The sequence below is a fragment of the Aedes albopictus genome, chromosome 1, assembly GCF_035046485.1.
Source record: "Aedes albopictus strain Foshan chromosome 1, AalbF5, whole genome shotgun sequence".
In the NCBI taxonomy this organism is placed as follows: Eukaryota; Metazoa; Arthropoda; class Insecta; order Diptera; family Culicidae; genus Aedes; species Aedes albopictus.
Genome location: NC_085136.1, coordinates 235,724,038 through 235,737,798, shown reverse-complemented (window position 1 = coordinate 235,737,798; position 13,761 = coordinate 235,724,038). Strand labels below are relative to the sequence as shown.

Genomic DNA, 13,761 nt, shown 5'->3' with positions numbered 1-13,761 from the left:
GTGGCGGTCGCCGGTATCGTACATTGTTGATGACGGAGAGTTTTGGGCGCAGTTTGACCATGTGGTGCACAAATGAAAAGACGTGCCCATGGTTAATAAATTAAAATACGGTGGTCACAGAATTATATGCTGACGCAAAACGATTGAACTTCATCAAGGTTCCATGCTTGCTCTGTTTACAGTTCGATCGTTTGCGACATGCAAAGTTCGGACTGTGTGGTATGTGATGTTCAGTGAGTAACTTGTACTTAGCGTGTTGATTGTGTTGCCCTAATCCCACTAACGGACCGAGTGACGCCTAACGCCCAACTGTCAATACAGTACAGACAAGCGCAAGGCAGGCCATGACTTTGCCTCTTTCTTCGATCGGCAATCGAACACACCGGACGTGTTGGACCACGCAGGAGAATCCCACCCTCCAGTGGAAGCCATACTTCTCTCAGCAGAGCTGCATTAGGAGCACACGCCCGTCGTGCCTCCGGGCAATTCCACAGCGCAGATCCAGATCCTCACACGGACCGATTGATTTTGTCACGTGCTGACCTAGCATAAGTCACTCCAGGAGTCTTCCATAAGACCCGGTATGTAATAATTGATGTGCAACATATTTGGGGGGTATAAATACCGGCTTGTCCGGAGAATACAGTCAGTTTCAATTCAACAATCATAGAGTGTTTTAATTAACCCTATCACATCCAAAGCGAGTCTACGTCAACCATCACCAGATAGTGATCGGAGTCGATGTTGGTGCCACGATAGGTCCTGACGTCGATAATATCGGAGAAGTGCCGTCCGTCAATCAGAACGTGGTCGATTTGAGATTCCGTCTGCTGTGGTGATCTCCAGGTGTAACGATAAGGGAGGCTGTGTTGGAAAAAGGTGCTACGTATGGCCATATTTTTGAAGGCGGCGAAATCAATGAGTCGTAGGCCGTTTTCGTTCGTCTGCTGGTGGGCGCTGAACTTACCAATCGTCGGTCTTAATTCCTCCTCCTGGCCTACCTGAGCGTTCAAATCACCTATGATGATCTTGACGTCGTGGCTTGGGCAGCGATCGTACTCGCGTTCGAGCTGCGCGTAAAATGCGTCCTTGTCATCATCAGTACTTCCGGAGTGTGGGCTGTGCACGTTTATTATGCTGAAGTTGAAGAATCGGCCTTTGATCCTCAACTTGCACATTCTTTCATCGATCGGCCACCAACCGATCACGCGCCTTTGCATATCACCCATCACGATGAAAGCTGTTCCCAGCTCGCGTGTGTTGCCGCAGCTCTGGTAGATGGTATGATTACTTCTACACGTTCGCAGCATGGATCCTGTCCAACACACCTCCTGCAGCGCTACGATGCCGAACCCGCGGTCCTTCAGTAGATCGGCGAGTATGCGGGTGCTCCCAATGAAGTCGAGAGATCGGCAGTTCCACGTACCGAGTTTCCAATCGCAAGTCCTTTTTGTTCGCTGGGGTCGTTGCCGTTGCTCTTGGTTCGTATTATTCTGTTGCTGATTTTCCGTTACAATGGTTTTTTACGGCTGGCTCGTAGGGCCTGACACCAACCCCCTACTTTCCGGAGGACCATAGTGCACAGTTGAGCTAAGAGTCCTTCCCTGGCACTCGGACGTAGATCAGCCGCCCCTAACATGGGGATCAGACGCTGTTGTGAGCCGCTCATCCTCCTGGAGAACAGACGCTCAGGCTTGCCGAAGCAACCCCCCCCCCCCCTTCCCAGTCAGCCTACGACCAAAGTTCCCACCGGGGTTGGTTACCCGATCTTCCCTAAGGTTGCTCATAGTTTCCGGCCGGTACCGCGTAGAGGTAGGGATAGGAGTTGCTGGGCAGAGGCTAGTGGATCACAATGGGATCTGAATTGCGCAGCATACCCAGCCTTTACCGTGCCAACGCCTTCATCGCCACCGGCGAAAATAATTTGGGTGAGCTACGCACCCAGAGAAAGCAGTGGGTCATAGATGGACACCTGAAGGAAGAAAAAAGGGCGAAGGAAAGCCAAAGCCGCAGCTATTCAGCTCTCAAAAGGAAGTGAGTTGCTCATGTAGTCGGGACAAAAGAGCGTGGGCGTACATACATTAGGCAGGGTCGGCGCAGAGCATGATGACAAACATCGCTACATCGCTACTACATCGTCAACAAAATTCACAATCACACAAAGTCTTCACAAAGATTACAATGGACACCACAGCCTACGCAAAGTTCCTCATCCTGCACCGAACACTTCTGCCTCGTCAAGTATTACACAAAGTCACATAGTCACATTCTTAACACTTGGTATGTATTGGACTCCCTCGTCATAACAATCAAAATAATCTTCTTGGAACTCCTCCTCAGCGGGATGCCCAGCTGTATTCTTCCTGCGGTTGTCGGTCTCCGCTCTTTCAGCTATCATCAGGGCATACAGCTCACCACAAAGATCCGCGACGGCTTTTACTTGTCCGCTGGCATTTACAACCTGGCACTGCGACTCTACAAAGTTCACTTTCAATCCCTTCTGTCCCAACTTCCGGACCGAAAGCAGTTCACAGTCCAGTTCCTGGGTGTACAGCACGTCTTTCACTGCGACTTCTTTTGTTCTTCCTTTTCCATAGACGCACTTCAGGAGACCTTCCCTGACATCGGCGGACCTGATCACGGAGCCGTCCGCCAAGTTCACATCAACCTTCACGCGCTCGTCGATCTCCACAAAGAACACTCGGTCACTGATCATGTGGCTCGAGCAGCCACTATCCACATACCACGACTTCCGCTTCCGTTGACTTCCCACGCCGAAACAAATTCCGGGATCCATCCTCGCTGCAGCTTTCCTCACTTCCGGATCTTTTCTACCTTTCTCAATAAGCACTGGGCACTCTCTTCGGAAGTGGTCCGGTTTCCGGCAGTTGTAGCTCGTAGCTCACTCGTAGCTCACTCGTCCGTTTCGTCTGCTTCGCACATTCAGCGACCGGTCGTGGCGCCCCTCGGAAACTTCTTCTCGCTTCTCCACCCGTCGATTGTACCCATCCATCAGCTGCTGCTTGACGAATTCCAACGACTGGTCAGCGTTCGGACGGCTCTCCAAGACCGTCACTAGTGGCTTTGGGACAGAAGGTCGAAGAACAAATGGTCGAAGGACAAAAGGTCGAATGGACAAAAGATCGAATGGGGCAAAAGGTCGAATGGGACAAAAGGTCGAATGGGACAAAAGGTCGAATGGGACGAAAAATCTAATGAGACAAAAGACAGTAGGTGAACATTTTTGGGTGGGGTACACGGAGACAAATTTCGTTCGTTTGAAACAAAAATATTCATGTTTATTCGGTAAACTGATAAAATATTTAAAACTAAAATATTATTTTTTAAAACTAACTCAATTACATATTTATTTCTACAATAATTGAAGAGCCCCCCGTTCCACCGTCGAGAACATAAACAATTCTCTTAACTTGTCTCTTAAGTTCCAGCTGTAGCACCAAACAAGATTTCCTCTTGCAAAAAAAGTCAAGTTTCACCAAAAGTTTCCACGAAGTCCCATTGATTTCGGGAGCGTATGTTATCGACATGATGTTGGCATTGAAAATACCACGCGAGAAGTGGGTTTTCCTAGAGAAGAAAATGACTTTGTAAATTAATTTGGAAAACAAATATTTCCGTAGGGCCGACCTGCCATAAAAAAAAACAAAAAAAAAAAAATACATTTGTTTCTAACATAACCTGTCAGAAGATGCATGTTTGTTTCAAAAATGGATTGAATTTGCTCCAAACAGTTTTATTTTTGTTGCCAGAACAAATTGACAATTTATTTGAGTTTACCTGAAATATTTTTGATTTTACCATGCTTTTTTCTGCGTGAAAGACAACGCAGATCGGTAAATGTCAAGGGGTGCGCTGATAATAGCAGAGTAGCAGAAAAAAATCTTCCAATAAAGTAGGTAGGTATTTGAATATTTCTAAACCAGCTAACGATATGATTTGAACCAAGTAAAGCAAGGCTCTAGTACCAATTTTTCGAACACATCTAAGCAGAATACCCTCTTTGAATGAGTGTACCTTTCGTATCTTTTAATTTCACCCTGTTGTGCTTATGCAAGTCATAGTTAATAAAACACTGGTCTGGTTCGTTCGAAACTCGTAATCTTAAAATGCGTTTCTCCAGTTTATTTTTTTCATAATAACATTTGCCAATCAAAATAAAAACAATATTAATTCCCTTTTTTCGGTTTTACGGCAACTTACATTAAGAGCATTTATCACATTTAGTATTTACATATTTATTTCATAAGAGAAGACCAATGTACTGCCGTTCTAAGCATATCTGTATGCTGGGATCAATGGAAATACATTTGGCAACACGGCCATGTGTGCAACTCACACGCTAACCCTCAGTTACCCAGATTGGTGTCAAAGCGACCCAGACTGAGCAAAACTGCAGTTACTCTAAACTGAGTAAAGGCACCTTTACTCAAATCTGGGTTACCGATGTTGGTGGCAAAATCTGGGTAAACAATACCCAGCTCCTCCGGGGCCTTGATTTTGTTAATTTATTTTCAATTTAGATTTTAATTAAAAAGCTCTTAATTTCCATCGAGATTTCCATGTGCTGTTCACTTACCTGATGCTGGAAAACAGTTCCCCGGAATAATTCCACTGTTTTTCCGTCATTTATCGGCATATTTTTCGCGAAAACATTCATAGTTTTCAGCGTTCTCCTGACCGCTGCCATATTCTCAAGCTGAAAAGTGACAAAGTGCCGATTACCCAGATCTTTACCCAAATTCAACGAATCTGGGTTTTCGGGTTACCCGGATTATGACAACTGCTAACAACATGAACATCCGGGTCGAATCGACCCAGTCGATGGGTAGTTTCAGGTTAGCGTGCACATCATTTTAACAGTGGGCTCACCGATGACAACTAGGTTGTCATCGTGATGATGTTTCACACACTCACACGAAAGCATCATCTGTCATCGCCCGCTCTGCAAGATGGCCACTTGCACAGTAGATGTAAATAGTTTGTGTCCTTGTTGTTATGTTCAATTTTAAGTTGTAAATATGCATGTAGTCAATAAAATAAGTTTTAATTTGTTTTGTGTAACTCGTATGTATCAAGTCCAAATGTACGGTTACAACACTGTAGCACTGCGATTAAAGTTAATAACGTGTTTTTCTAATTGACCAACAACTACAGTACCACAACGGCACATGCAGCCGTATTTCTATTAAAATGGATTATAAATGAAGTGGAATCAGTGAAGTTGCCTCTTTTAACCAAAAAAAAACATTTCATTTTTGAATAAATAGTTCCCAGCGGGACAGTTATGCTGTGAAACACAACGCTTATTTGAAATTTTCACGCATACACTGAAAAAAAAATATGAATATTAATTGAAACGTAACTCGAAATTTAATGTAATCATGTGTCATGTAAATGTTGATTTCAATATAATATTCATTGCACATAATGTAATTGAGCAAAATCTGCCATCTCTTGAAACTTTGTATTATATCCCGAACAATATAACAGCTTGGCGTCACAATTCCATTCGATGTATCATATGTTTACTTTTGTGCCAGAGAGTTTACAGCAATAAGCCATCAACTTTACATGAACGTCCAGTAATGCTGATCGATCATCAATTCAACATGGCGTCCAGGTAAACAAACCATCCGTGGTGTGCTGAAAGTGATTAGGTTGCAACATTTTCGATGAATTATAGATTTACTGGTAAGTTTTAGTGCTATAATTGTGAATAACGCAATGAAATTCAGTATTCTATCTTATATTCCCTCAGTTGCAACGCAACACGTCACAATAATCGCAGTCGAAGCAGAATCAGCAGCAGCAGCAGCAGGAGGAGGAGGAACAGCAGCCGCCACATCCAGATCCGCGGAATCAATCGAGCTTGCGATTTCGAATCTTTGTGTGATCTGCGCATAAACGACTGAGTAAACCTCATGTTTTGGTGAAACAGAAAGTCTATATGTGGAATTTTGATGTGCAATTGTGAAATTGTGTATAGATTCAGTGAGAAAATGAGATTTGCATATGAAGTATTTGATATTGTATGGAAATTATCAAAAGCAAAGCTACATAACCTACTTAGAAATAAAGATATGTTCAAGAATAAAAATTTGAATTGTTTTTACTTTATGAAACCGAACGATTTCCACTATTTTGACACTGAAGCTATTGAGTGCTATGAAAATAAACAAAGTACTAAATTTACATGGCATTAAATTTACATGAATTGAAATGTATAACGTCATGTAAAGTTACAGCAAATGTCACGCTCCAATTATGTGCATTATATATCATGTAAATGTACATTGGTTTTTCGAACTGTGTACTATTCGCAGTTCTTGATGGGACAATATGGCTTGGTATTTATTTTCAAAATTTCAGAACAAACTAAGGACTTTTACAAGTTTACATAAAAATACACATACACTTATACTGCCCTTCTAAGCATATCTGTCCCATGTTGTTTTGCATCCTTACCGTGTTTTTATCAGTAACAAAGCCATTTGAAGTTAATTTAATATTTTTTTCATTTTGCATCACAAATAAATATTCCACGATAACGTCAAGCATCTTTCTGACATTGATTTTTAGTTGTCACTTAAGTTAGAGCGGTGGGACAGTATGCGTAGAAAAACAACTTGGTACAGATATGCTTAGAACGACAGTATACCGATAGGAGGAAAAAAGTGAAAAATGCTGAAAATCAACATGAGACACATATGCTTAGAACGGCAGCTGTATACGAATCTATCATGATATTGTTAATAATCGGCATTTCGGAAATTATTCCAGCAGGATAGGACGAAATTATCTTTTATACTCAGGGGAAAAATTCAAAAATATGCTCGAATATGAATGTCTGGATAAAAATCGGATTTGCAATCGGAATTTTGCAATAGTTTATTTCCTAAAATCAAAAATATCATATTCCTAATAAATGGTGTGAGTGTAGAATAAGTTCAACTGATAAAATAGACATGAATAAAACATTCCAAAAATGTAATAAGGTGTAATGCAAATAGTTTTGTGGAAATGCACAAAACACAGAATAATAAAAATTAAGTTCTATGTTCTAAGACGCAAGTCGAAAAGCATCGACGTAGCCTGTCGATAAATGTGGTAGTCGAACAACGAGGATAGGTACTTGGTTGAATCACCTATGGATTCTCACAATCCCGTTGTTCGAGCTGTAGTCTGATCTTCGGAATGGTATTCTAAGCGTATTTTTGTTCCTCAAACCCAGTTACTGAACGTACAGGTTGATCTGCTCTAGGAAGACGTTGCAGTCAATTCGAGGAGTGCTCTTGGTGTATCTCTGCGACCCAAATCCTTCACCTGAGAAGTGCGTGCGATAGTTCTGCCTACAAGTTTGGAACTCCAGGAAATGTTCTGAAGTGCACGTCGCCTTCGGTGACTATAAATTGACGATCAATAAGTATAGGATCAAAACACTTCTAGGAGACATCCTCCCAAGCCTAGTTTTTGAAGCTTTGCAATGGCGATAGCGTAATTCAATTTGTCGAAGGCTGCGGATAGATCTGTATAGATGACGTCGGTTTGTAGCCCCTCCCATATGGTTTGCATGACTTGAAGTATGACACAAAAAGTTGATTAACCACTATCACCCCCGGTCATTAGACCATGTTGGTCATTACTCAAGTAGTGTAGGAAAGTAACAGAACTGACCAGTTCAAATACAGTCATGACTCGCTGGTTGGGGGCTTAATAGTTGGGTGGCTTTTTAGTTGGGGCCCCGTTAGTTGAGCTGTCAGCCAACTAAAAAGTACCTGGATGTCATAATTCAATGTCAAACTGAAAATGACAACCAATCTGTAATTCCGAGGGGCGAGCTAATGAGTTTTTGGTTGCTTAAACTTTACTGATAATCGAGAAGAATTTCTATTCCATATTTCTTAAAAAAAAAAAGAATATGTTCAATTACTTCGAAACAAATGCAAAACATCGGCAATCTTTATTTTGTCAATCATTGAAAGTGTTTTGTGCTTGCTTTTGGTCCTGGTGGTTCCATAAACATCTATATTTTCACTTCACCGACTGAAAATGGGTGAAAATAATTATTTCTTGCATTGGCCATATATGTATCTTGCAAAACGTATCAGTTTTGCTCTAAATGTAAAACAAATTGAAAAATTTTCCTTTTTGCTTCTAACCTAAACATGATTTAAAAAAAAAAAACAATGCGCACGCCCCTTGTGCTGCTGTCACTTCACCCAACTAGCGAATGGGTGGAGGTTGTGGCTCAACGAGCGGGTTCCGACTGTAGTTATGAAACAGAACTCGAATTTGTTATCCCTCGGTAGTTAATGATGTCTTTCTTACTCCATTTCTTATGAACTGAGAACATGTGAGCGATTTTCCAGCAAGACGGAAAAAAGGTTTACTGATCTTATCCCAAATCAATAGGAATTTCGGCACAAAACAACAACATTTCGTTTCACAGCGTTGACTAGTATTCGCACCGCCGTAGCCTGTACGCGCTTGCGAATTTATTATTTCTACTCAATATGTAAAATGCGCACCATCATCACCTCACTGCTTACTCTAGATTACCTTGGCAGGTAGTAACCGAATAATACTAGGTCGTCGATTGATACGTTACCTAAAATATCTCTATCTTAAGGGCGTAAATTCCCTCACAATAAGTTACTAAACTACTCGAATACGTACTCAGAACTATCACATCTTACCGAATGCACAAGCCCGATCACGCCTCGATTCGATTGTCCAGCGACCAGCACTTGGCAATCTCGTCCAGCGAGCTTCCGGATTTGAAGCGAGGCACAAACAGTTCCGCATCCAGGCGGAATGCCGTGTGCTGTACCGCTCGCTGCCAGTTCCAAAACACAACCGGTCGTTCCTGAATCTTCAGATCTTCGATGATGCCTGCGAGGATCTTGGCCACCGTAGAGTCGATGTAGTTGACCGCGTAGCCATCGATGACAACCAGTTCAACCGGATTCTGTTGGGACAATTTGACGACCCGAGCTTTGAGGTACTCTGCAGAAGAGTAGACCAGACTTTGGTCAGGAACGACAACTAGCATGTCGACGTTGCCGACTCGTTCGATGTAATGCCGGATGGTCGGTCGAGAAGTTTGATAAAGCACAAAGCACATGTTGACGCCGATTCCGATGACCATTCCGTATTCGAGGCCCAGTAGCAGACAGGTGATGAGCGTGACAAAAAAAGGAATGATGTCAATCTTCTTTGTGCGCCAGATTTCCGCAGCCGCGTGAAATTCCACCATGAAGAACATGGCGGCGATGATCACCGCGGCCAGCACGGTTTTCGGAATGTAGAAGAAGGTACCGGCCAGAAGACCTAGCGCCAGTAGGACGATGATGCCAGTGGTGATGCCACCGGCCGGAGTTCGTACGCCACTACTGTTATTGACGGCCGATCGAGTAAACGAACCGGTTACGGGCATCGAGGAGAAAAACGATCCGACGATGTTGCACAGTCCGAGGGCGATCATTTCCTGGGTGGCATCGATGGACTTGCCCTTGGAGAAGGCTTTGGCAATGGCGATGCTCTCCAGAATGGCGATTAGGGGCAGTGCGATGACGGAAGTTCCCAGTTCGGAGACCATATCCGTGAAGGAGTAGGTTTGGTTGTGGACCACTGCGGAAAACGGTGGCAACTGTACCGGCGGTAATCCGGACGTGACGTTGCCGGTCAGCTGGAAGGGAGCCACGCCATCTGTGCTGAGACAGTAAGCGAGCACAGTTCCACCAATTACGACAATGGCATTCCGGGACAGCGAAATGTACTTTCCGAACGTTTTCCATGAACCTTCCAGATTCTTCAGCTGCATCATCAACAGGAGGACCACAATTGTTCCGATTCCGAGAAGCGAATCCCACAGCTTGGTCTGGTGGATATTGTGGATGACGTTCTCCCACGAGTCTAGGAATTCGTTGGATTTTCCGGGGAGACCCAGCAGCGATTTGACCTGACCACTAGCGATGGTTATGGCCGCTGCTGAGGTGAATCCAGCCGTCACGGGCATGGAAATGAACTGCACTAAAAAGCCTAAAACGAGAAAACAGTCGTATTTAGAAATGATCATTAACATAGGAAATCGGATACTCACCCAAATTTAGCAAACCAAGTATCAGAATTATGCAGCCCGCCAGAAACGCGGACAGCATGGCAAATGGAGGTCCCAAATTGGCCACGTGGATCTGCACCATCAGCGACATGATGGCCGTTGGTCCTATCGTAATGTCCTTGCAGCTACCGAACACAAAGTACACGAAGCATCCCATGAACGCCGAATACAGCCCATACTGAGGCTCCAATCCGGCCACTACGGCGTAGGCAATTCCTTGCGGAATAACCGTCAGGCCCACGGTCAATCCAGCAACGATGTCTTCCACTAGGTACTGTCGGTTGTAGTTGGGAAGCCACGTCAGAATCGGTAGGCGCTTTTTGATCAGTTTAGTGCTACAGCAACCGTTTCGGAACTTAAACAGCTCACCGAGCTGGGGTAACTCCTCCGAGTAGTCATCTTCTGCGTCTGGAAAAGAACGGAGGAGAAATAGAATAAAATATTAGTAATCGTGCAAGCATGTCAATGTACAGTGGCGCAAAACCATACAAAAGTCGAACAAAATCTGAAATGCTTTTAAATTTGAGAAAAACTGCTCGACAAAATTTCACAAAATTTGGTGTTATGGATTAAGACAAAAAATAACAAGGGTTTGGGACCCCAGAAGTGCCATAGTGAAAAAATTTTTGAAAAATATTGGACCGATCCTTCACAGTTCAATACCGAAGTTTGTATGGAGAACTTGGGGTGTTCAATTGATACGCGTATAAGAACGTATGGTGCATATATTTAGGCGTTTTCGGTATTCAGATTTGTTTCGTTATTTCTAACGCCTAAATATATGCACAGCCCGTTGTAACGTGCACATCAATTGAACACCCCAAGTTCTCCATACAAACTTCGGTCTTAAACTGTGAAGGCCCGGTCCAATATTTTTCAAAAATTCTTTCACTATGGCACTTCTGGGGTCCCAAACCCCTGTTACACCTCGTCCTTTTTTTACGTCCATGCTTGTCTAAGCGACAAAAAATTCTACCGCTAAGACAATGAGCAAACTTAACAGTTTTATATTTTTTAAAACATCTTCGTGATTGGGAGAAGTGTACAAAAATATAAAAATGTGTATTTTGATCATAATTTTGTCGGTAGAATTTTTTTCGCTAAGCCAATAGTGGACGTAAAATAAGGTTTGGGTGTATTGGAAAGCTTGCTGGATCAAAAGCAGTGAGTACTCTTTCTTCTCCATCGAATTGGTTCGCTGAACGGAGAAACATTAAAATATCAAAACGAATTTCCTCCAGGCCTTCCTCCAAATTACTTCGAGAGCTTAAATATGTGAGAAATTTATTAGGCTTTCCTTAAACAGTTGCTCCGGGAATCGTTCTAGAAATTCTTCCCGAATTTTCTGTAGGAGTTCTCCGAGAAATTATCTGGAGTTCTCTCCATGAGTTATTACCGGGGTCTTCCAGAAGTTCCACCAGGAATTCTCCTGGAGCTTCATTGGGGATTTCTCCAGGAGTTGCTCCAAGGAAATATCAGGGGCTTCCTGCCAAAATTCAGAAGTTCCTCCACTAGTTCTTCCGGGGATTTTCCTAGAGTCTATAAGTTACCTCAATGATTACTCCAGGAACTCCAGGAGTTGCTGTGTGGGTTCTTTAAAAAGTTTCTGTGGATATCCTTCTGGAATTCCTATGGGAATATCCGGCTGAACTTTTTTACCGCAAATTCTATCCAAAGTTTCTTTAAAAATTATTCCATGAACCTTGCATGAAGATAACCTAACTCTATGCACAAAGAAATCCAGAAAAATTTCATTACATTTCCTGAGGCTACCGTTTCTCTGGGAAATTCTTCTAAAGTATTTTTCCAGAATGTCTTCGATAAGTTCCATCGGTAATTCTTCCTTGGATTGTCCGGAAAATCAATCACATGGAGTACCTTTGAAAATGTATCATGTGTTCCTCAAACAATGATCAACTGTTCCCATGGGAATTCCTTCTGTTGGTCCACAGAAAACTTCTGCTGGAATTCCTTTGGGAATTCACTTTTGCTACGGAAATCCCATACAAAGCTCATTTAGATTTTCCTTTTAGAATGTTTCCAGTTTTTTTCGTGAGTTCCTTAACGTGAAGATATGACGAAGCCACACCTCGAATTTTCAAGAGCACAAATCTGAAGAACCGAATGTCGGTTTACGCTGAAAAGTTGATCGATTGGTCACCACCAGCGGGTCACCAATCGATCAACTTTTCAGCTCAAACCGACATTCGGTTCTTCAGATTTGTGCTCTTGAAAATTCGAGGTGTGGCTTCGTCATATATTCACCTTAATTCCTTCGAAAACTCTACGAATACCACTTGAAAATTCCATAGAGCATCCCTCATGGAATTCTTACCTTAGATTTCCGGGAATTACTTCCATAGGTCATCCAGGATTTATTTTACGATTTCCTCTGGAAATTTGTTCTAGTGATTCTCATAGAATTCCTTCCGGCGTTCTTCTAAAAATACTTTCTGAGTTGATCCAGGAATTTCTTTTGTTTCTTCGGGAGTCCCTTCCAGGATTCTCCGTGTAATTCGTGATAATTTCAATACGAATTTTCTCCACGATTCCTCCAAGAGTTTATTCAGGAATTATTTCCGGTATTCCTATAAATGTCTACCTCCGGAACATTTATATATTATATCGGAAGATTCTATATGAATTACTTTCGAAGCTCCTATCTGAGTTATTCCTGGAATTCCTTCCAGGATTTCGACGGGAATTCCCTGTAAGGCAAATTCGAAAGTGATTCCCAGAGTTTATCCGGAAATTCTTTCAGGAGATTAAACCCTCCGGGAAATCCTTCTGCAGTTTTTCTCCGGGATTTTCTCCGGTACGACAATTCATTCCTTATTCCTTTTTTCTGGACTTCCTCAGTGAGCTATTTCCGGATTCAACACATGAATTTCTTGAAAAAGTTACTTGAGTTCCAGACGAATTTTAAAATTAGCTTTGAATACTCATGTATGATTTTGAACAAGCATTCATTAGTAATCTCTATGCATAAAATGTCACAGTGACATAATAGAAACTCGAAGCCAGAGTAGAAAGATCTTCAAATGAAATTCCCGCAAGAAATTTCAAATAAGATTCTGTTGACGAACTTTGAAAAAATCTGAAATTTTATGTGTAATTCCTGGAGAAATCACAGATGGAACTTCTGACAAAAATTCAAAATAGAGTTTCCGGTGAAATCCTAGCTGAAACTCCTGGAAGAATGCTAGTTGGAGCTTCCGGAAGAATTCCAGGTCGAAATATTGAAGGTATCAGAAGTGGAACTCTTTAAAAACAAAAAAGAAACAACCTTGATAGAGCTCTTGCAGAAGTCACAGATAAAAATCCTGGTGGAATCGTATGTGAAGCTCCCGGAGGCGCTTCTGGAGGAATCATAGTTGAAATCTGGAAACATATTAGATGGAACACTTGGAATATTCCCAAGTGAAACCCCTGATTAGTACGAGATGTAACTTGATGAAATCCGATGTAGAACTTGTGCAGGAATTCCAGATGGAACTCCTGGAAGATTTCCAGGTGGGGGTGGAACAAATCCCAGGTGGAAGTAATAACGGAATTACAGTTGAACCTCCGAAGGATTTTAAGGTGACCTTCTGGAGAAACCCCACGTTAAACTTTCCTGG

General features: G+C 42.5%; 1 protein-coding gene and 1 long non-coding RNA gene across 7 annotated transcripts in view; both read right to left on the bottom strand.

The window, feature by feature from the left end:
- Positions 1-13,761, bottom strand: part of LOC134285528 (uncharacterized) — a 374,077-nt gene that overhangs the window by 167,247 nt on the left and 193,069 nt on the right. The gene's annotated exons all lie outside the window — the stretch shown is intronic.
- The window catches only part of LOC115262363 (sodium-independent sulfate anion transporter-like), a 67,444-nt gene continuing 62,155 nt past the window's right edge, over positions 8,473-13,761 (bottom strand). For all 6 annotated transcript variants that reach the window (XM_062846465.1, XM_062846464.1, XM_062846460.1 and 3 more), the window contains 2 exons: positions 10,124-10,549; positions 8,473-10,062 (listed from right to left, as the gene is read on the bottom strand). In XM_062846465.1, coding sequence (XP_062702449.1) covers positions 8,735-10,062; positions 10,124-10,549 — 1,754 coding nt within the window. In that variant the 3' untranslated portion in view covers positions 8,473-8,734. The remainder of the gene's footprint in view (positions 10,063-10,123; positions 10,550-13,761) is intronic.